The 24,982-nt window shown below is 32.1% G+C and overlaps 1 protein-coding gene across 2 annotated transcripts; it reads right to left on the minus strand.

Moving 5' to 3' along the window:
• Positions 1 to 1,411: 1,411 nt before the first annotated feature.
• LOC139513190 (splicing factor 3B subunit 1-like) lies at positions 1,412 to 23,786 on the minus strand. 2 transcript variants are annotated; one of them, XM_071301469.1, is made up of 20 exons: positions 23,659 to 23,786; positions 21,539 to 21,726; positions 19,869 to 19,958; positions 19,296 to 19,413; positions 16,547 to 16,620; positions 15,379 to 15,793; positions 13,988 to 14,448; positions 13,517 to 13,717; positions 13,121 to 13,222; positions 12,559 to 12,825; positions 11,670 to 11,940; positions 10,911 to 11,056; positions 10,373 to 10,519; positions 9,608 to 9,955; positions 8,355 to 8,537; positions 6,039 to 6,217; positions 5,482 to 5,667; positions 4,704 to 4,976; positions 3,824 to 4,040; positions 1,412 to 3,098 (listed from the first exon to the last, which is right to left on the minus strand). In XM_071301469.1, exons 1-20 carry the CDS (start codon positions 23,678 to 23,680, stop codon positions 2,940 to 2,942), a joined length of 4,047 nt encoding a protein of 1,348 aa, XP_071157570.1. In that variant the 5' UTR covers positions 23,681 to 23,786; the 3' UTR covers positions 1,412 to 2,939. The 2 variants fall into 2 exon arrangements, with proteins under 2 accessions (XP_071157570.1, XP_071157571.1); XM_071301470.1 differs by lacking the exons at positions 19,296 to 19,413; positions 19,869 to 19,958; positions 21,539 to 21,726; positions 23,659 to 23,786 and adding an exon at positions 17,489 to 17,627.
• Positions 23,787 to 24,982: the final 1,196 nt, after the last annotated feature.

Consider the following 24,982-nt stretch of genomic DNA (forward strand, 5'->3'; position numbering starts at 1 on the left):
CAGCCATTCAGAAATGTTCACCTTACAATCATTCCAAGCGTCAAATATACCTTTTACTTATAATATCTAAGAAACAAAGTTAATCAGGAAAACTGAACATTGACCAATTAACCATAAAAATTAGGTGCAGGTCTTAGACATATAGGCAGAACAATGACCTACAGTTGTTAATGTTTGTGTCATTTTGGTCTCTTGTGGACACTTGTCTCATTGGAAATCATACCACATCTTCTTTTTTTAAATATACACCTTACAATCTTTCCATACACCAAAAATAGTTTACCTTTGCTCAAAGTTTAAGAAAAACAGATCAAAGCACAGAACTTGACATTGAGCAATTTGCAATTAACCATGAAAATGAGGTAATGTCAAATAAAACCTTCCAGACTGACATGTACATCATAAAATATTCCCATACACCAATATAGCCAACCTATTTCATTCAGTATCTGAAAAAACAGACCAAAAAAAAACAAAAAACGACCAACCAGGGATAGAACTGAAGACTTTGGACAGCTTAAATTTTGTAGTCCATATATATAGTCCTATACAAGAAAACAACTAATATAAGTAGCCCACACCAAATATTAGGGGCCATTGGCCTGTGGGCCCCATCTAATTTCATACCCTGCCAAAATTAAGCAATGAAGCATGAAAATGAGGTCATGGTCAAATAAAACTTGCCAGACTGACATGTACATCATAAAATATTTCCATATACCAACGTTCTGCATTCAGTATTAGAAAAACAGACCAAAAATACAAAAACTGAACTTCGACTTTTGAACCATAAAAATGAGATGAAGGTCAGATGACGCCTGACAGTTGAACATGCACACTACACAATCATTACATACACTAAATATAGCAGAACTATTGCTTATAGTATCTGAGATACAGACCTGACACTAACACGGATCCATGAAGGTCAAGTGAATACTGTTGGACATGCATGAGGACCTTGCAAGGTATTCGCATACCAAATATATTCATCCTATTACTCATAATAAAATAGACATTAACATTACATTAACATTACCAAAAATTTTAACTTTTTTCAAGTAGTCATTGAACCATAAAAATGTGGTCAATGACAAAGAACATATAACAGATGTTAACTTCATATCACAAAGCATCTATGTACAAAGTATGATGCATCTAGATTTTCCACCTTCTGAAATATTAGGTTTTTAAGAAGTTACTTTATCCCACTGCCACCACAGTCTGATCACTATCCCCATGTTGATCTTTCTGCAACAGAAGTCGCAGGCTCGACAAAAAAAAGTCATTTGCAGATAACACTCTTTCTACTTATAAAACCAGCTGTTGAACAACCAACAATCAACCAATCAATTTGAACATTTTCACCAGCAAAGGATATCTTTATTCAGAAGTGAGAGATACAACTGTGTGCATGTTTTACATTTTATTTCATGTTACAAAACATGGAATTCATATTCTTCATCACATTTCAAAAGGAAGATAATAAACAGATTACAATGATATTTTTCTGTAATTGTTTTATGACATTGAACTATAACAGCTTGTTTCTGTTCATGTTGATACTTAACCTTGAAACATGACATTGACATGATGGTGATACATGATATTATAATAGGATATATATGTTGGAATCAACATGCATCAAAGGAAACAACATGGTATTTGTACCAGATCATATCTAATAGTGCCATTAAACCAACAATTGGATGAAATTTATATCAGACAAGATAAAGGTATAATGGACGATACTGTTACTAAATTAACACAATGTACAATGCTACTGTTACAAAATACACAGTGCAATGAGGATGTTACCATATACATATACAGTACAAAGTATGGACATTGTAACAAATGTGTTCACTCTACAATGACAGGGTTATTACATGTATACACAGTGTAATGAGGATGTTACCATATACATATACAGTACAAAGTATGGACATTGTAACAAATGTGTTCACTATACAATGACAGTGTTATTACATGTATACACAGTGTAATGAGGATGTTACCATATACATATACAGTACAAAGTATGGACATTGTAACACTTGTGTTCACTATACAATGACAGTGGTATTAAATGTATACAGAGTGTAATGAGGATGTTACCATATACATATACAGTACAAAGTATGGACATTGTAACAAATGTGTTCATTATACAATGACAGTGTTATTACATGTATATAGAGTGTAATCACACAGTAACCAAATATATACACATGGATTACTACAATATATTTTTAAATAGTTGCCACAAACATTGATTACTTCAGTCACTTTATACAGAATTTCAAGAAAAAGATAAAATTTTCAAATCAAAATAAAGTTCAAACTATATGTACTATGTCTCAAAGACATTTATTTTATATAAAAGATTACAAACTGAAGGGTTCACATTTTCTTTGAAGTCTAATTAATCAAACTATAAATGTTTCACCAGAAAACATCAATTATCTTTGGCAAACAATATATACATGTAAACTGACAAATATGGTAAAAGAATATCTATACCTGATCTTATTTATTGTCAAATTGTCAATGAAAATTTGAAACGTGAGTACCAGGAAAGGTTACTTATGTTTTTAAATGTTTTTTATGAAATAAATATGTAAAACTTCATCATTTAGTAAAGAAAGAATTTTGCCACAAAATTCTCATCATCCTGCAGTAAAACCAACTCTTTATTATTTTTTTTTTTTTAAATGAGACATGATGAAATAAATATTGTAGTTATACAAAATAATATGATTACTCAGCACTACAAGGAATTGAGGCATGATGAAATATTTATCAAGGTCACACAGTCAAAAACAGTGAATTCCCAGCACTAAATATTTGGTGATATTTAACAGTTCAAATGATGATTTTTAGATGCATGAAAACAAACACAATTTTACAAGAGAGAAAATGATAAAAATGTTGTATGACTATAACACATAATCCAGCTCATATCTGACATAACTGTTTTTGACATCATTAGGTACTCGTGGATAGGATGGAATCATACTGTCCTGTGCACCAATATAAACTGTATTGTAAACTTTCCAATAAACATCTCGTACTTTTCTGGCAGGATGAAATAAGCCCTAAAATAAACAAGAGAAAACATATTGATTATTTTCTTCCCATTCTAATGTCTTATTCATAACAAGAGGAAATCAGATATCTTCAGTGGATAATTTACATCCTACACTATGCATCGTCATATTTACAGGTTAAATTTGTTGCTGTGTCGGTCTATTATTTTACATTTTCCACTATGTAAGAGTTTCCTTGATATAATTTGTTACCATGTTTTGCAAGTTTAGTTTGAAAACTTTAATCAAATTATCAACACAAAACCAAACATTTTGAAGATAGCATTTGACCTTATCACTAAAATAAACTTATGTGAGATAAGACGAGATGGACCCTGTGAGATGGACAAGTATACCTTGCAAAGATTCTATTAACCAAATATAGATCTCCTATTACTCAAAATAACTGAGAAAAATCCGATTATTTATGCATTTATTGAAGCATTAAAAGAGGTCAACTTCAGACCATAAGATAAGGCATCTGTATACAAATGAAACTTATCAAGCACTACTCATCTCTGAAATATAGAACTTTTTTAATTTATATTTTGTACTTATATTTTAAGAAAATAAATAATCCTTACATCAATTCTGAAACTCAAAAGCTTGATGTCCTGAATATGCATGAAATAATTGTTGCTGGATGTTATGGAAGCATTTGTAAATAAATCAAAAGTAAGCATGAACTTCAATTCAATAAATGTCATCAAATTCTAGACATAAACAATAAATACCTGAAGAGCATATTGCAGTATTTTTGCAGCCCCCATTCCTACTCTAAATCCTTCAATGGCTCCCATGAAGGCCTGGACGACATGAGGTGATGTTTCAAATATATTTGGCCATACATAGTTTAATAAATGTACCAAAGCATCCTCACAACCAAAGCCATATACACCTAAAGCCATGTGTTGTATGGTGGACATTGTGGTCTGTCTGTGTACCAGATCTCTGCAAAAAGGAAACAAGTTTTTGTAATCATTTCAGCCATAGCAGTTTTATTTTTTGAATCACATTACTTTCACAGAATACAGTGAAAAAATATCATTTTTAACACATAATTTACATGAAAATATTTGGGAAATTTTAAAATTACTTTAAATTAATGAATAACAAATGTCAATCTACAATGGATTACTTACTTACTTTGAATCTTATATATGATTAGCAAGTCAACTTCCAACTAAAAACAGTTTAATAATTGAAAAGTTACAACAGATTACGGGATTGAAATATTCCAAATATGTGTATTGCTTACATCCACTTCATTTGAACTTTGGTGGATAGTTCTCTCATTGGCAATCATACCACATCTTTTCATTTTTATATGGTGTATGAAATTAAATTCAGTATCTTGTAATATTGTATTACCAAGATATTATTATTTCCTCTGCATCTAACTATTTATGTATTGATGGAGACCATTTTCTATTCTAGACCAAATAGTAGTGATTATCAATTTTAGAATGTCATTTAATAAATCAATGATATGCAAATTACCATTATACATGAACTTTATTGACATCAAACCTGAAACTTAGTGTTAATTGAGAATATTTTAACCGTAATACCCTTCGTCAAGTAAATAAAGCAATTATCAGTGTACACTCTTACCTGTCCATTAAAGCATCCTCCAACAGGGGAGCAATAGCATAAATATAATCTTTTCCCATCTCACCAATATATTCAAACATAAATGATAATGATTTTAATACACCATTTTGTACATTGAGTTCAGGTACACGATATTCGTTCATTAGGGCTGGTATAACAGTAAAAGGAGAACATGTCTCTGCTACAATAGCTATAGCCACTGTGGTACACACACGATTCTGTCTTTCCTGTACTTTGAGATTGTTGAGTAATGTGGCCAATACGTCATGAGGACTGAAAAATAAAAGATATTTTTACATTAAAATAAATTAAATAGGTTTTCTTAGTAATATTGAAAGTGTTCATCTCATGAAATTGTATCATTTTGACCTGTATTGTTTTAATCATAATGAAATCTTTGTTCTTTTTCATTATGAAATCTTTGTATTATGTGTTTCATGAACAACTTTTTTCATCATCAGCTATACCCTTCAACTTTGTATCTGACTTGTTTTTTTCCTCTTCATTTTCTTAGATAAAAACATGTAGATTGATTCTGTAGAAACCTAAACAAGGATTTAAGCAATAATCCAGTTCACAAATGTTTACTAACTTTTTGAACTTCCAAATACCAGAATGACAAACTTTCTTTTGTGTCCTCGTATTAACACCAATATTTTACCCATTGCATTTATGTTTCCTGATCTTTTAAGTATGTATTTGATTTTTAAAATTAAAAATATAAAATTCCTGGTTAAAATAAAGTTTTGTTGGTTTCTATAATTCTAAAAGAACCTACCCAATAGCTTTAGCTATGTAACCAAATGTATTGACTGTCGCTCTCCTGATTGCTTTCTTATGTGCTTTCAGTAATTCAAGTAACTCAAAACAAATCCTCATCCATTCCCTGGCCGATACATATTCTGCCCCTCTATCAGCTATCCTACCTACTAAGTCTATACAATTCTCTTGTACCTTTTCATGTCTGAAATAAAAATGTTAAAATGTTACAGAGGCTTTAAACAAAGCGGCAATCCAGTTTAATATAAATCTTATATCAATAACATCATGTATGTTTAGTCTTTTATGGTCCAATTAATTGATTTAATATAACGAAATTAGATAATGCCAAAACTTCTTACATTTTTTATCTTATGATATAGGCTCTACAAAAATGTGACAGAATTGGGTAAGTTATGATGAATCCATTTCACTGTGTCAGAATAAAAGTACGAATAGAACATAATAATATAATTTTCAAGTTAAAATCTCAATCTATAAGTTAATGATTTAAACTCTTAAACAATTTTTTTTAATTTTAAAATTCAAAATAAACCATTCTATTTTTGAGTTTACCTGTTTTTGAGAATAGGTGTTAGTCTTGGTAAGAGATCTTTGATGGGCGGAGTCATCTTGGTCATACCAATGACATTGACAATGCCTTTCAATGCCCCCAGGATACTCCCTAATACCTCTGGGTATTCCTCTCCCAAGTACTCATACAATACAACACCTAAATGTCCCATCAATCTTTCCTGTAAATAAATTGTATATCAGCAATTACAGTAATTATAAAGATTGTATTTGCTTAACAAAGAATATACTTGAAGTAACATTTTGTAAAGGAGAATATAAAAGTGACACAAAGTTGACCTAATCTAAAATAGAAAAAATAGCCTTCAGATAATAATGAGGGATAAGTCTCTCAAGACATCTTGATTAATGTTGCTATAAACATTTAGTGAAGGCTATAGACAGTGATTTCCTCCTTTCTAGATATGTAGATATTTCTGTTAATATTTAGGTACAAACAAAAGCTTCATTTACACAAAAAGATATTTTGCCAAAAAAGTTGGTGCAAGTATGATGTTGTTTATGCCAGTAAATTTACATTCTCCATTAAAATGACAAGACTATGTCATCTGCGTCATCTTTAATCATTAAGAAACAATGTGTCCAAAGAACACGGATGCCCCATCCGCATTATCATTTTCTATGTTCAGTGGACTGTGAAAATGGGGTAAAATCTCTAATTTTGTATTAAAATTAGAAATATCATATCATAAGGAACATGTGCACTAAGTTTCAAGTTGATTGGACTTCAACTTCATCAAAAACTACCTCGACTAAAAACTTTAACCTGAAGCGGGACGACCGGACGAACGAATGGACGCACAGACAAGAAAACATAATGCCCATAAATGGGGCATAAAAAATCAGCTTGGATGTACTGAAGAGGCAAGTAATGACCTTCATAATACCTCCTCCTTACTTGTACAATATATATGAAAAGGAATACATACTAAAATCTTAACAAGATAGAAGTACATCAAAATGTTTTCAAATATTGAAATGCATGCTTTAATGAAAAGAATATAATTTTCATATACAGTGAAACCTGTCCAAACCGAACAACCACGGGACTTTGCGTTTTGTTCGGTTTTCACAGGTGTTCGGATTATAGAGGTAAACGGAAGTCGACACCAAAATAATTTTGGAACTTACTGACAAGGGATTATAGGTGCACAATAGACGACAATTTATTTTTGTGTTGATTTAGATGTAAATGTAAACAATATAAGTAGATGATGATCAACGTTTTGCTTCATTTTTGTTAATAAATCAAACGCCACTCCGTCAATCACGCTCGTCGTTGTGAGATGTCCGACATAGAGAGATTTTGTTTTTGATAATTATTTTCTCATCTATAATTCACTGACTAATTCAGGTTCGCAGTCGCTGTCAAATGACGATTCCGTAGTTGAAGTCGGAACGTCATTGTACACACGAGTTCTCGGACTAAACTGGTCACCTGCTGATTGATACTTCGGCACACGATAAGAGGGAAACAAAAGCAGGGGTCCAGTTTATTCTCGGACTTTATCGTTGCTGAATAGCTAACGGAAGTCTTTGGGAGCATCCGTATCAAATATATAGGGCCTCTAACGGGAATCCGACAATCGAAAGCCATTGACCTTGTTGTGTTGCACGACTTCTTAATCCAGTGAAAAGCTTTAAAACTATTATTTAATTAAACAGTTTAGCTACAAAATGGCAGTTGCGATTTTATGGTCGTAATTATTTGAGTAACGTGCATTTAATTGATCTGAAAGTTCCTTCCTTGTCATTATCGGCCATGGGGGTAGCTGACCAGTTTAACGTTTCTTTACAAAAAAATTACTTTAGACATGGACACAAACATGCTAATTAGTTTGTAATAACAACTCACCAGTTAATTAATCTCAAATACCCTCGGGGATACTCTGTCTTCCTGTGTTTGTTTAATTAAATCATGCAAATAATTAAAAATGCTTTTTTGTTTTGATTGCTATTGATCGATTTTGACAGGTAATTTTTAAAGACAAATTTACTAACTAGCCTTCAAAAAGCTTTCGGAATTCGGTGTTGACAGGGTTCGGTTTTGTCAGGTTAGATTAACGTTAATTGATAGGGAAATTTTTCGGGACTTTGAAAATTGTTCGGTTTAAACTGAAATTAGGTTTTATCAGGGTTCGTTTTACCCAGGTTTCACTGTAGAAGCAAATATTTTTTATATTTTTCTTAAACATTATCCTGTTTCACTTTACTTTTGTTTTATAAGTCAGAATCTACAAATTATAAATAGAAGAACTGTGTTTTAATTATATCCAATAAGTAAATCAATATTCTCACCTCCTGACAAGTTTTCATGACTATAGCAATTCTTGAGATGAGATCTGCTGCCTGTTGTCGTACTTTGGCTGACTTGTTGTTGAGACGCCACAGGATTGTACCACAGATCTGAGGGAGATAAGGCTTTACACGCTTCCCTAGGGCATTTACCACTGTACCAAAACCATTCAACATCACTACATCCTGGTGTTCATCAAAAAAGAAAGAAAAATATATGGTCAAATAAGATATCAAAATACAACTATAAATCAAATACAATAATAAATAAAAATAATAAACCAATTTTCAACAATGCAAAATCCAAACAGTTTACACAAAAAGATGGATCAAAGACTCAATAGCTGGGTTGCATAAAATGTCTAAAAAATCTTATAAAATCCCTTATTTCAAAAGAACTATAAATTAGATTACAAGTTAAGTTTCAATCAATATACCAAAACTAATAATTTTATCTGTCAAAAATCACTCTACACCCATTCTCCGTTCTATAGTACGATCTTGATTTCACAACTTTGTGAATTTCTCCGTTTTTAAGCTTGAAATATATATTACGTTTACTAGTCCACATATATTTCACATTTAAAATGTCACTTTGTATTGTCTTTTGGATAAATTTATTAATAACACCGAAAATGTTCAGAAGGTGAAAATTTACCTGTAATCAAAAGAAAAAGCATGCATTACTTTTAATTCATAGGTAGACAATGTAAACAATGTGAAAGTATAACAAATTCATACACGTTGGTCCTTTCTTTAAACTACATCTTCATCAGTATAAAAGGGTAACTGTGTATAAAAAATTTTACACATTGTGTATGGTTAATTTATTTTCCATTTTATTTTTAGCATTTTGGCATAATCCTTCTTTCATTTTTTTATTGAAACTATGATTTTTTTCAACCTTCCTTTGAATTTGAAGATAGCTTAGGGTGTTTAGGTACCTTTAAACCTGGTTACCTAATCCCAGTTATACTAAGACAGCTACTAGTATATATTTTCTCTATGTGTTTTCCTTTTTCTTAGGAGATGCTGAAGGTTTTAACATGTTGAACTATATTTTTTGTGAGATTCCTTTTTAAAACACTCTTAGATGAATTTCAGAGACCTCCAAATATTAAAACACATATTAAAAATGTTGCAAAGGTGTGAGGAAACAATCAACAGTACGCAAAGTTGTCTTGAAATGTGACATGTAGTGTGTCTGTCTCAATGTTATTGTTATTCTAGTTTGCTATAAATTAATAATAACATACCTCAGTTGTCTGTTCCTGGAAGGCATACAATATACCATCAATCAACTGTTCTTCAAGACGTGAATCAATATCAGCGGCTCCCAAGTTAGCCATGATCTTTTCTATTGTTTCCATTACCATCTTTCTGTATTGTTCAGCTTCATCTTTAAGGTCGTCTACAACACGACCCACAATTTCTGCTGCTCCAACCTTGTTAGCTATTTCTACTGTGGTATCTACAAGCTGTCTGTAATTCCTTCTGTCCAGAGCCATTCTCTGATTCCAGAAATGTTTGAAGAAAGGTGGCAAGATTTCTTCTTTAATATATTGTGGTTCTACACCATCAGTTGCACAGCACTGTTTCACTACCTATAAATTGAAAAAAATTGACTTATGACTATGAAATAATAGAACAAACAATACAACATTGTTCACCAATTTTTTCAACCTTGTAAATAATATAAAAATGTATACTTATACATCAATTTCTATGTCCTAAGAAAGACGATATAAAAATGCAGGCATTAATATTTTTATTGTGATGTTTTCCAGGTTTAGCGATGAAAAATATGTTCATTCAATAATACTGTGATTATTTTTTTTTATCTCATCTTTATACTATGAAGGAAATATTCACCTATTTTTTTTTAAATGTCCCTTATTAAGTTTCTCTTACTGTGAATATACTTTAGAATGTTCCAGATATACATTTCTATTAATAATGAAAAAGAGTTATCTTAATTTTTGATATTTGCGTGTGTTTACCATTTTCTATTGATGACATACCTTTAACACAATCTTCTTCATTTCTTCATCAGGAGACTGGAACTCTCTAATCAAGATCAACATCACTTCTCTGGTATAGTAGTTAGCATACTCAGCATCCATCAAGGGGATTAAATATCCAATAGCCTTCAGGAAAGCAGCCAAACCCTACAAATATGTGACATAATATAATAAACTGATAACATAACAGGTACATACAGGACCTGACATAACTATGATAGAACCTGATATAAATTTATTTTAGGTCTGGTCTGAGGTCAATAAGTTTCACCAAGGATTTTTAAATAGTTGGTTTGCAGAATTTTAATATAAAATGGCCTACTTAGACCACTGAGGCTCCTGCACATAGCTTAAAGAAAGGGAATTTGGGAAAATAAATCTGTTAATCAATTTCTTCCTTATCACAATATTCAGTTACATATATTTTCAAATAAACAGTGTGCTAGTAAATGAACCTTTGTTTTCCCTTCATAGTAATTTCATACGATCTTTCATCTTTGTTAAACAATTTGAATGAGTATATATAGATGGTACTTACCTTTCCTCTGTGCTGCCTGATACCCTTCCACAGTGGTTTCAATACACTATCAAAGGATTCAATACCATAAGGTGTGGCTGCTTCTGCAAGAGCAGCTAAAGCCAAAGCTGTAATGGTTCTCACTTTCTGCTGTTCATCCACAAGACCTATTTATATTTTAAAATTAATAATATAAATAATTAAATAATAAGTTGTTGGCCACAAAGGTATACATTTGTGTCCATAAATTATTCATGTTAAAAGATTTTACTTTAAAACAAAATACTATTATACTAAGATAATTTTCGTTTGTTAGGGTGTAAATTAAATGTATGTTTGCTTTACATCAAAAGATGTCAAACAATCCCACCATAAATGAAAACTTTCCTGAACAAAAATATCAAAAGATGATCCAACTTTTAATACCAAAAAGATATAAATTTCTATGTATACTTAATCCAATGCAAGTGAAGCATAAAAAGTAGGTCAAATAGCCATCTTAAGCCTATACAGCAAGGGGTTAAATAATTAACTTTCGATGTTTCTGAGAATGAGGTCTGAATGAACATGCCCTAGTGGTCAAATGCACTTCATAAGAGCTCTACAATTAAAAGTGAACAAACTACCAAATACAGAAAATTCATTGTTCACTTGTCTATGCCCCTATAATACACATGTTCTGCATATTCACATTCTTTACCTACATTTTCAGTATGTAAATTAAAAGTGTTTGGGCCCAACGTGGAGTTATTGCATATAACGTATAAAGATTATCCTCACCATGTTCAATAATTTCTACTAAATTCTTCAAATGTGGCAATATAGCACAACCCATCAAGATGGCAATCTGTTGTACAATTTTAATTCCTGTATGTCTAGCTTGCCAACTCTTCTTACTCTTACATACGGCCTTTAAGAAAGGTAGAAGTGAAGGTATTCCTAAGGCTGAAGCGACAACAGCAAAGGCTCTAGCTGTGGTGTTACGGACATATTCATCCATATTGTCAATATCAGGTCTCATTGTAGAAATCATTGTAGCCAAACCAGCAGCCTGTAAAACATGGTACATTAATCAAAAGTTGGCATATTTAAATATTACTTTACACTGATAAGTATAATTATATGTTTCTTTTTTATAAATATTCAATTTTATAGGGGTTTTTTTTCAAGATGTTCTGTACAAAAATTTATCTTTGCAAAGTCTTGTTCCAATAATTGAACGAATTCTGACATGTTATTTTTTTCATCCTAACTGTTTTGCACATTATCCACCTATTAAAAGAAGTGGGTAAATCCATGTTTTTGTACCCCAAAAATTCACTCAGATTAAAAGGTACAATAGCAGCTGCACAGCAACAATACGTTCCCTAGAAGATTCTTCGAAAATTTTGTTCAAATCTGTCAAGCGGTTTTATAGCCCTTCGTCCCCTCTGGACTGATATTAGTTTCTCATGGTGATACACCATGTATTATTCGATATAAAAATATAGTAAAATTATTGTAAATCAATTCTGAACAGTATTGGAAGACAGTAGTGGTGAATATATGCAATTAATGTACAATCATTGTTTATTAGAAGCAGAATTTTATTAAATTTTCACATAAATATTAACACTAGTATGGCAAAGAAACTAAGTGGCAATGTATAATATGTCTATTTTGTACCAACCTTTGCTAAATTAGATATGATTTCTCTGCCCTCAACTCTGGCATAATAATCTTCATCAATCAACAAGGGTTCAATTACAACCAGAATCTTGTGAACGTATGGTCTCACCAAATCATCAAGTTTGTACAGGATACGATCAATAACCTTGACCAACAAATGTCTCTCCTGGTCCTCTAATGTAGGAGACATAAGTAAAGGTAATATTTGATTGAACAGGGGACCAGCTCCAAATTCTCTGGCTTTGTCTGTAATCTGTCTTAAAGCAGCCTACAATATACAGAATCATGTCAAGGTCATCAAAGAATATATTTTGGAAACACTTGTCAGAACTGGCCTTTCAAACGTCAAATTTTACTCAGTACTCAGTTTTATGACTGTAGATCTACTTGTCGAAGATAACCACAGAAAAACTTTACATTTTGGAAACATCACATATTTTAAATCTCTTCTATCTATTTTTATTTATTACATTTTGTATTACCATTATCATAATTATCACCACCATATTTTCCCAAATTATTCAACCTTATAACAAAGTTTTCTATAATCTTTGTGTACAAACCTTTCTCATCGGAGGTGTTCCATTTTTTATTTTCAGTAACAATTTCATGATCTTCCTTTCTTTTTGTTCCTCTGGACTCAGTGTTTCTTCATCAATATCAACCTGTAATGATAAAGTATTGATGTAAAAACAGATTCATTTAAACACATCCATAAAAACATTGTGATGTTATTGATTGAGACAGAAACTTTGTATTAAGACACATGTTTGTAACTTGAATTACAGACTTATTAATGTCATATACCAATGACTATGAGTTTCTTTATTCAGGACAACCAATAATTAGCTAATCATATTCAGTGCAAAGTTTAATAGAATAAACAAGTAAAATGTTATGCCTTCATTCATTAACGGGGAGACATAATAAAATTTCAATACTAAAGCTATTACACTTACCAGAAGTTTATCAAAGTACTGCATATCATCAGGCTTCATCATAGGCAGGTTACCCTTAGGCTGCATGTCTACAATTTGGACCTTGTTGTCAGGAGTCTGGATACGGAAACCTGTTGGAGTACCTGCTATAGGTGTAGGTGTGGCTAATAACCTTCTGGCTGGAGTTCTGATTGGTACATATCCTGCTGGTGGATTTAAAACCTACAGTGTATAAATAAACTCAAATTAAATAATATTCAATTTAAAATAATTATCCAATAAAATTTTCGAAACAATGTCACTCACATGTATTTTGATAATACTGGTAGATAACTTATGAAAGTTCATATTAAAATATATATATATTATAAAGGATCTCCAATAATAACTCCTTATTACAATTTATGTTTTGCTTTCTTTTGACAACTGATCATGAGCCACCTACTTTTTCCTGAGAACCCTATTTTAATTCAATACAAAATTTTGTTTTACCTTGTATCCTGGTGGCAAAATAGAATCTAATTCATCATCTCCAAGTGGTCTGTTCCTTTCATCTATTTCTCTCTGCCAAGTGAAGGCTTGTAGCTGTTCAGGTGTCATGGACATCAACTGTCCAGGAGAAGGGGTGGCCATGGCCATAGCTTTAGCCCCTATAGGAGTTGCACCACTGGGAGTAAAACCTGCTGGTGTCTGTCCTCCAGGAGTAAATCCACTGGGAGTTGATCCACCTGGTGTTGTTCCCCCTGGTGTCATACTAGGAGTAAGTCCACCTGGAGTGTGTCCACCACTTGGAGTGGCACCACCTCCACCACCACCACTTGGTGTGGCACCAGGTGTTTCATCCCAACGTGATCGTCTTTTGCTGGCCCCTGGAGTGGGTGTGTCCTGTATTAAATCTCCACCTCTATCTGTTTTAGGAGTTTCTGCCCATCCACTACCATGCCCAGGGGTTTCTACAAGAGAAACAATGATTGAATTGTTGAATAAGTTCAGTACATTTCCCCAAGTCTCACTTCTGAAATTTTGTTTCATGCAAGACGAAAACTCACATTTTAACCCTCAAGTTTAAAAAATGATACAGTCTAGGAGAAACAAACAAAACAAGTGAAACTGCGAGCTACTGCTCACTGATGATACCCCCGCCGCAAGTGGATAATATTAATAGTGTAAAAATATGCAAGTGTTCGGTAAACAGGAAGTTGTCGAGTGATGAATCTGAAAACGCATCACACGATATAGCTGACTTATAAAAATCCTGAAACCAAATTTCAGAAATCCTTGTATTGTAGTTCCTGAGAAAAATGTGACGAAAATTTTCAACTTGGCTATCATGTGTAAAATCAGACAAGTGTTCGGTAAACAGGAAGTTGTCAAGTGATGAATCTGAAAACGCATCACACGGTATGGCTGACATATATAAATGTTGATACCAAATTACAGAAAGGGTGGATGTGTAGTTCCTGAGAAAAATGTGACGAAAGTTTCATGGGACGGACTGATGGACGGACGGACTGACAGACAGAGGTAAAACAGTATACCCCCCCTTTTTTAAAGCGGGGGTATAATAATTGTCATTTGAAAAATCAGTTTGGCTATGACATAATTCTTGTGACACAGTTTTGGCTAAATAAATATATAACACAACCATCTCCCAGATGGTATTCTTTTTTTAACTGGAACTTCGTTCTGTAATGATCTTACAGTGTTTATTTTTAGAATTATATAATACTCTTAGTTTTATACCCAAGTTTCCACTGTTTCAACAGTTGAAATTCTTGAAAACAATTGAATATCTTATCAGATTTTTTTTAAAACCCATCTAAATTTTAAATCAAAATAGCCTTAGAATACAGAATTGCGTTTTAAACTGTATGTGAACTAACCTCTTTCAGTTCTTGGAGTTTCATCCCATCTGTTTCTTCTCGCACTAGGTGTGGTGTTATGTCCAGGGGTACTGTCTCCACGACCTGGGGTGGTGGCACCAGGTGTAGCATGACCAGGTGTAGTGTCCCAAACTCTGGTACTTTGTCCAGGTGTAGCACCTGGGGTATCTGAACCTTTGGGCCTTCCAGGAGTTTCATCCCATCTTGTGTTAGATGGTGTGGCAGCCTCTTCCCAGCCACTCTTACTTTTCTTGGCTGGAGTATCATCAGCTGACTGATCCCATCTTCTCTTCTTTTTCTCTGCCTGTGCTGCTGCTTGTTGCACTTTCTGTGATGATGCATCACCTGCAGATCCGTTAACAGCTTTCAGTCCTCCATCTTTGGCTTTTTCTTGCATTTGTTTCTCCAGAAGTTTCTACAATTTATGAATTCAAACTTAGAATACTAACGTTTTTTTTTTATTATGAAAAGGAACTGTTATGTGATGTTCAATTCAAAATTAGATAGAAACATTTTAAAACATAAAAAGTTTCTCTAAATACCAAGACTTTCATAAATATTTCTTGTATGTGTAGCAGGCTTAATCAATTTTAAAGTCAATAATTATGAAACAAGACATCTTTTTGTATGACTTTATGTTTATTGTTATCATAATGAAATCTACAAATTTCTTTTGCAAAATATTAGTTACCCCTTTATTTCTGAAAAGTAGTTATCAAATTTATCTGAAATTTAGGACAACTTTTGCCACATGACCATGTACAATTGTTTTGGCTGTAATACAACATTGCCATTTCAAGTATCTGGAACTGCAACCTATCATTTCTAAATTGTGTATTCATCAAGAAATAAAATTTGAAACACCAATGAAGCACTATGGAAAATGCATTACAAATAATTGCGCTCTTGTAACCAGTAGCTATATCCTAAGAGGAAGCAAATTTTGGTATCATTCCAATGAGCAGTTTCAGATGAGAGGATGTTTAATGTGAAAGTTTACGGAAGGCAGAAGACGGTAGCACAGATGCAAAGCGACGAAAAATTCTTTCATGATTTCTAGATGCAATGTGAGCTAAACAGAAATATGTCTATCGGGCCCATTACTGGCCTTAAAAAAAAGACATTTAACATTAACTGTTTCAATACTTAATCCCTTAATTATCTTTACCTTTTCTCTATCCAACTGTTGACTGACCATGACTTTAGAGAATGTTCGAGCGTTCATGTCTGGTGTTTTCCCACCTGTAATATATAAAAAGAAATGTCACGACATGAGCCGTGACAGACAACAAATTAGTAAGATAAATTAGTTATTCAAGTTAAAAGTATTTAAAACTTACTTTTTCACTAAGATATTCACAAAAATGTCTTAAACACAGTGACAAGATGAACAACCTATAACTCGTTTCAAACCAGGATTTGAAATTTTTAACACAAATTTATTTTGAGAAATCCAACTATTTTCTTTACAATAACTAAGTCCTAAAAGCCTAATGATGCCCCAAAAAACCACTCACAATTTTTAGATTAATATGATTTTCACCAACTGTTATAATCTAACCCCCTTTTTTTAAGTTGTAGGCTGTTCAAGTACTGCAATGATAACAGATACTTTTTGATACAAATGTTAGCAAAAGAGAAGTTAGCAATTAACATATTACTATATGAAATTACATAAATTGAAATAAACAGAAAAATAAAATGTTGAATGTAAATTATCTGATAATGATTTCCCAAAAATGTGAAACTAAAAAGCCTCTTATTAAAATTTGAAATTGTCATATCTTGGAAATGGAGATTTTTAGGTTATTTATAATTCAAAGTTTGATTTTTGACATTACAAACTCTTATGAAAATACAAAAAATCATGATAACAAAAAAATTAAACGTAGAATAAAAATTTAGATATAAAAATGACTTCAAAAAATTATTTTGAAAAATACTTTTTATATGTAAAATATATATATAGTAATATTTCAATTATTAACTAAACGCTTTATTAATTTTGGTTTGCAATTCATCTTGGATTTTTTTTCTTCATGTTATCATTACAGCAATTTTGTCAGGTGCAGATTCAGAACACATTTAAGCTTTTTTTACTCATACGTACGCTTTACATCTTCTTATATCAATCACCATGGAAACCTGCTTCCAATAAGCCTAAAATTAGTCTCATATTAATATAGTATGACTTTCTAACACACAACATGTACACACAATTTGGGGATTTCTCTTGAAAAAAAATTAAAAAATAGAAGGACATGTGCAGTTTGTTTTCCTTATCAGTCCCAAAGTTTACTAAATAAATTCATTTAGTTCAAAACCGTATGACTTTCATGATTTTTTTTCTTCAGAATTTAGTATAAAAAAAATGAAGTAGAAAACTTTTCAGATTATTCAAATTAGAATGACTTCGTTATCTCATTACTTATTGAATTTTTTTAATGATCTTTAAAAAAAAAATAGAATTTTGAATGCTTAATCATGAAGATTATCTTTGATTATATAACTTGAGGTGTAACAACCTCATTTTAACATGGATGTCCGTGAACAGGCAGCTCCACACTGATTCTCTGGCGCTAGAAAGGAAAGATAACTTAGATTAGAATCTTTTCGACTCTTGTAACTTACAGATAACTATTGTGTGCTACAGAAAATATGTCATATATCAACAAACAATAATATAATCAATGTCATATAAGGGGTTCATGGGGAAAGAAGAAAACATTAATCTATTCTTTCATACAGTAAATTGAACTCGGAAAAACCCTGAAAGAGTCCCCTATATCCTCCGTTAACGTTACTGTCAGTGTGATGGAAAATCATTAAACCAAATCTTCAAAAGATCAATTAACTATTATTTTGGAAACAGAAGACCCAGGTAAAGAAAACTTCAATGAAGGCCCTATTTCTTGCTTGATACTATCACTACCATAGACAAATGAGAGTTAAAAGGATCTTTTTGGGAGGATTATTTTCAAACTCTAATAATCTATTTTATAAATCCCATTTTGCTGTAAGATATATCCAGAGAAGTTACAATTTGTTTTTAAAGATTTCACTGTTAATTAAGTGACATAGAATGTAATTTTCTTAATTTCTCACTACTATTTTATCATCATAGCACATATTATATGATGAGTTTGTTGAAAGGCAATTTACTTCCAATGAAATATATGGACAAGTCAAATGGACATATACTGAAGGGAATTATACATCCATACATCCAACACCTGAAACTTTCATTTCTATAATTAAAATAAATTTCTGACATCTAGGTACTATTTTTTACGAAAAAATAACAAAATCTTGTACATCTTAATACCACATTAAACAAATGATTAAGATAATGTGCAAGAATATCTTTGCATCAGTTAACAAGATAATACCTTTCACAAAGTGTTGACAATTCTAAGCATGCACATAAGTATTAACAACTGATATTGATTTTATAAAATAGAATAGAAACCAACATTCCAATTGCAGGTGCTGCTACTAAACAGGTGCATCGTTTTATATTTCTTTTGAATTTTTCAAATAATCCTTTGCTTTCCTAATTAAAAGTTTCATAAAAAATAAAAATTGAAGTATGAAATAAATATTTTTTTTAAATTTCGTTTATAAGAATAACAACAATTTTTAGGATTGTTGGTTCATTCAATTCAAATTATCATAGCAAATATGTCCAGTAATTTTTCCAAATAGCATTTACAACAAATCACCTATGAACTAGTTCATTTTGAAACTTTTATTTCTATAAAATTTGTATTTTTGGTATATTTCACATGAAGCCATTGTTTTTAATTCATACAGCCAAAACTTTCCATAATGAGCATGATGAAGTTCATGTGTTATTTTATGTAAATGCTTGATAGACCTAACATTATTAATATAGAAGTGAATAGAAATACACCCACCGTCAGCAAAAGGATCATAACGTGGAGGAGAGATAATTCTTTGTCGCATCCTAGCTCGATATTCTCCTTCTCTATCAGCAATCTTAGGGGCACGGTGTTCTGCCATAGGATCAAAGTCCTGAAAGTAAAGATAAACATGATAAACTTGTTTATCTATGTTATTTTTTAATGTATCTTGAAAAAAAATCACAGTACTTAAATGTATACTATGAAATTAAATAATTTCATTAACTTTTTGTTAATTCATGTATCTCACTTAATTCTCTATGCAGTGAATGTGATAATACACTATTAATAATCCTATTGCTTCAAGATTTCTTCATAATTAATGAATACTTTGTAGAAATACTATTTCACCTCTTCAACTTTATTGAATTTGGGGATAACATAATAATATACAGTTGACTCAAATTCTTCCATTATTCAAATACTGTTGTTTATTTCAAAAGTGCAATATGATTTTCAATTCATAAAAGAAGTTGTGACAATGGACTGTACTATAAAATCGAGGAGTCTTTTTTGTCTACTCTGTGCTTCCTATGTAGCAATAGTATTTTTAAAATAAATTGTTACCTTATCATTAATTGTGTCATTTAGGAAATTTAATGGTGCTGTATATGAAGAGCCTCGCTTTGGATATCCTGCACCAATGTCATCATCATCCTGCAAATACAAAAAGTATAATAAAACAACTTTCAAGTAGAGAAAAATCCATCAGCCAGAGCTCCAGATAAGAATTCATAAATTGGGTTTTTAACCCACCATTTTCATATACAATTGGGTGATAAAGTTTTTTAATTGCATGATCAATTTCAATTCACCCCTCATGTTAATATCAAATTGGGTTTTTCACCACCAAGCTCCTTAATGTATTGGGTTTTTCATCAACACAATATTTGATATTTAGGCAATAGCAACCCCAGATTTTTTCCATCTTAAATATGTTTCTTTCTTTGTTTAGCTGTTTTATTTGGTTTAGGGTTAGGGTTATTTGCTAGCTGTTTTACTTGGTTTATTCACTGAGGAGCAATTGTAGGTTTGATTTGTGTTCCGTTTCAAACCTTCTGCCAGTTTTGTATTTTTTCATATAAACTGTAAAAAAAACGGATATGTATATGCACAGGCACTCGTCTTATACCTTTATATAATAAATTCTGAGACCAGTGCCTGTGTGTGTATTCATTAATTAACAGTAAAATGAAAAAAAAATAGTATATAAACTCTAATTATACTTGAATGGTTTTGTTTTATTCTAATTTTCATAAATCTGGGTTTAGTTGTCTTTTAATAGAACTTTTGGTTTCTGATGCTTTATCATGTCATAATTGATTTGGCCTTTCACTTTTTCCAACTGATTTCGTTTTTGAGGAAACCCTGTTTTTATTAGCAATGTTCTCGTTAAGGTATGCACACACGCCCGTGTGTTCGATGGACGCTTCCTAAAAACACTGGCTGAGTCTTGTTATCATCATAACTTTCCCTCAGCTTTTCAAAAGAAGCAGAAAACATGCTTCTGTATTCAATATTTTTACCGGACATTCACTTTCGTTTTAATGTATGTTATGATAAATCCCGAGCAATGCGAAAAAAATATGACTACATGACACACGCTAATTGGATAAACACCGAGAAGATCGAAATGTTTTCAAAAACACGTGTATCCTTTGAGCAACGAAAAACTCTAACAGGGACCCATTTCAGCTACTTGATGCAGGGATCTATTTTTAGAACGAAAGGAAATTTCCAATTATAAATATTATAAAAATAGTTTACGCGACGACTGTAAACAGATAAGGGTAAATAACGCAAATGGAAGCCAATAAAAGGGTCGAGAACTCATGGTTTTGGCATATTATTGGGTTTTCCTTTGAATTAATTGGGTTATTGAACCCTGCAATGGGCAATTGCATTGGGTTTTTTATTCTTTGTATTGCGTGATCACGCAAATACGCAGCTTATCTGGAGCTTTGATCAGCTATTAGAAAGTTACACAATTTGAATTCCTTATCACCATAAAATTGATATGATATCTGCTTTAGTATATTCTACCATCATCCTTTTTAAATTGTGTACATGTACATTCATACAAAGCTGTAAATTCATTAATAAAAACTAAAGAGTATTTGTTAGGTTAAAAGCTCTATAAAGCTTACCTATATTATAAAAAAACACATAACCAACTTTCAATAAAACTGCTTTATGTTCAAATCAAAACTTTTTTTGAAGAAAAACATATTGCTTACATCTAATTCTTCATTTGGAGCAATAGATGTGACATATCCTTCAAACTTCCCATGTGCACTGTAAATATCTGTATCATAATGGCCTTCTGCTCCCAAACCAACTTTATTTGCCTCATCTTCTTCATCTGCCCCTCCATCTTGGAGCTTCTTTTTCTTTTGTTGAAGATTTCGTACTTGTTCTTCAATTTCTGAAATAAATATCTCCATTTTAATTTTGAATCATTTGTATGTTAATATTTGAGTAGGGTTTTTAAATGGATAGTTCATATTGTCAGTGGGATTTCTTGGACTTACCCCTTTTTATTTGATGCAATTCAACATAGTTAAGTTTTTTAATTTTTTCACTAAGTAGTTAATTTTGTATGTCATTTAGTCTCTGGTGCAGAGTTGTCTCATTGGCAGTCATACTTCATCTTTTTTTTTATATAAATTTTAATTAAATAAAAGCTGAATTTTCAACTTTAAGAAACTATGTCCATGATGCCACATCCCCTTCATGCCCTTATTTTACTTAATTATTTTAAAGAGACAGATCTTTTTTTTTTAATTGGTTGTATCTGTGGAATACCTATTAGAAAAGGGATATCACATTCTGATTTCTACAAGTATATGGATTAATACGGAGCCAGAATTCTGACCGTGCAAGGGCTGTGTAGCCAGTCAAGGTTGTTAAAAACTTTCTTTAGTAGAGCCAGAAAATTCATATCTGACTCATTGGTCATTTGAATTAACTGATTCTTGAAGTTATCAATTTCTTCAATGGTATGATCTTTAAGATCTCTCTTCATTTACATGTACTACTACTGCAATGCAACATTGATTATGTTGATTGAGTTCTTTTCATAAATTAAAACGTTAATAACTAGGGCCTAAATTAATATATTGTTTGTTTCCCCAATCCTGACCCTGCCAAGCCAGGTGTGGGTCGGAAGGTAGGGAAATAATTTTATTTTTTCCAAAAAGCTTGAACAACATTGGACGATCCTGCAAGCCTGAAAATAGGAAATGAATAAAATAATATTTGACTTAAATTTGACAATAAAATTTTATGAGTAGCACTGTTTTTGCAGGGTCGGTTGGGATTGGGGAAACAAACAATATTTTATTTTAGGCCTAGTCATGGGTTTTTTTTCAGGCTGGTTAAAATGTTTTAATTTAACCCTAATTCTGTTGGAATTAATAATCAAAATTTGATATGAGTTGAAATTTGCTTTGCACTACATTTGTTATAGCTTTTAGTTCCACAGTAGTTGTTATACTCTTGCAAAGGCACCTTTTCTTTTCATAGTATTCTTGTGCTTATACTAGTGCCGATATGATGATGTTATACATAATATAGGTGGTTAGAGAGTCATTCTAGCTAGGGAATGTGTGTGAGAGTCATAATGGTATGATGACTCTTGAGGTGGGGGAAGTGTGACAGGATTGCTTTCGTTCATAAATGTGGTAGACATTTAGTCAGCCATAAGTGCTTCCTTGTTACACAAACTGAAACATTACATATGTGAAGAAACTACAAAAGAGGAAACGTACACAAGTGTTTACAGTGTCATTTGGGACACTTACTAAAGACTAAAGACTAAGGTCCTGTGTTTCGAGTCCTGGTGGAGACAAGCAATTTTTTACACTTGTTCAACTTATTGTAACTAAATGACTTAAATAATATTCCTTTTCAGAACATACATGATGCATGTATTAATGGAAAAATTAGTGTGGCTGAATGGACTATTGCAAAACTAGTTCTACAGCCGAAATGACCTATGGCTGAACTGGTTATAACTTATGCGACCGAAACGTGTTATCAGCCCTGTTGGGCAGCATATCTTCTGAAGGTAAAGATTCTCTCTAATTCACAATGAGTTAAAATAGTATTGGATATGGATCGAGACAGCCACTATGAAAAAGAACTGCTAAGAACAATGTAGTATGACAAGATTCAAGAATTCGAAAATAAAATCTTGAACCTTTTAACACACATGTGTTCCATTATACGTTGCAACACAAAGCCACGTGTGTGGATGTTTACTTATATGTAAATTTAATTAAAATGTCATATTGCTACATTTGAGGTTGTTTCATATAAGTTTTCTAGGGGAGAAGTGGGGAAATAGTATACGGACCTTCTCTTGTTGTTGCAGCCATTTTGCTGGTCTATTGATGAATAAATGGAAGACTTTAATTTACAAACAATGTGCGTGAAATCTCGGAGTCTCAAACAAACTCCAAAATTGAGAAAGGAAATGGGGAATGTGTCAAAGCGACAACAACCCGGCATAGAGCAAACAACAGCCGAAGGCCACCAGTCTTCAATGTAGCGAGAATTCCCGCACCCGTAGGTGTCCTTCAGCTGGCCCCTAAAAATATGTATCATGACTAGTACAGTGATAATGGACGTCATACTAAACTCCGAATTATACACAAGAAACTAAAATCAAAAATCATACAAGACTAACAAAGGCCAAAGGCTCCTTACTTGGGACAGGCGCAAAATTGCGGCGGGGTTAAACATGTTTATGAGATCCCCCCCCTCCCCCTATACCTTCTAGCCAATGTAGAAAAGTGCCCACATCGGCATTTGTTTTGTAGATTTTGATTTCTGTTTATTTTTTTTCTAGAACTATAACCTTACTGTGTTATTCTAATCTAAGTTTTTTTTTTTACTGTTTTTACATTGTTTTTGTTTTATTTTATTCGCGGTTAAAGGGGCACTATGATGAATTATTCACTCAGTTGCAAGTGAATAATTCAACCTCATTTAATCCGTATTCATGTAAACTTCAATTTAACCCCTTAGCAAAAGATGGATAACGCATGAATTTTGCTTGTAAATTTATTTTATAAAGGGAAAAAATGTTAACATGAAAGATAACAAAGGTTTCTACTTGTATTTGTAATACTTATTTGTACTGATTTTTATCCATCTGATGAGTTAAGCCTTTTCAACTGGTTTTTATAGTTCGTTTTTTATGTTGTACTGTTACACTACTGTCCCAGGTAAGGGGAGGATTGGGATCCCATTAACATGTCTAACCCCTCCACATTCTGTATGTTTGTGTCTGTCCCGACGACCAGGGGCCTGTAATTCAGTGGTTGTCGTTTGTTTATATATGTGTTATGTTTTTCGTTCATTTTTTGTACATAAATTATGCCGCGCGAGTTTTCTCGTTTGAATTGTCATTTCGGGGCATTTTATCGCTGACTATGCGGTATGGGCTTTGCCGGTCATTGTTGAAGGCCGTACGGTGACCTATATTTGTTAATATCTGTAATATTTGGTCTCTTGTGGAGAGTTGTCTCATTGGCAATCATACCACATCTTCTTTTTTACAATCAATTGATTGATTGACTGATTTGATCCACAAAAAATATACAGACAAAAACGATGAAGATAAACATATATTTTTAATCTATGATATGAATTGAACAGACCTAGAAAAATCGAAT

The sequence above is a fragment of the Mytilus edulis genome, chromosome 2 (genome assembly GCF_963676685.1).
Source record: "Mytilus edulis chromosome 2, xbMytEdul2.2, whole genome shotgun sequence".
Lineage (NCBI taxonomy): Eukaryota > Metazoa > Mollusca > Bivalvia > Mytilida > Mytilidae > Mytilus > Mytilus edulis.

Excerpts from the sequence above, each read along its gene's own strand:
- LOC139513190 (XM_071301469.1), bottom strand. The coding sequence starts at position 23,680 with ATGGCTGCAACAACAAGAGAAG. Across the intron at positions 21,727-23,658 it reads GGCTGCAACAACAAGAGAAG|AAATTGAAGAACAAGTACGA; the intron begins GTCCGTATACTA and ends TATTTATTTCAG. Across the intron at positions 4,977-5,481 it reads TACATAGCTAAAGCTATTGG|TCCTCATGACGTATTGGCCA; the intron begins GTAGGTTCTTTT and ends TTTATTTTTCAG.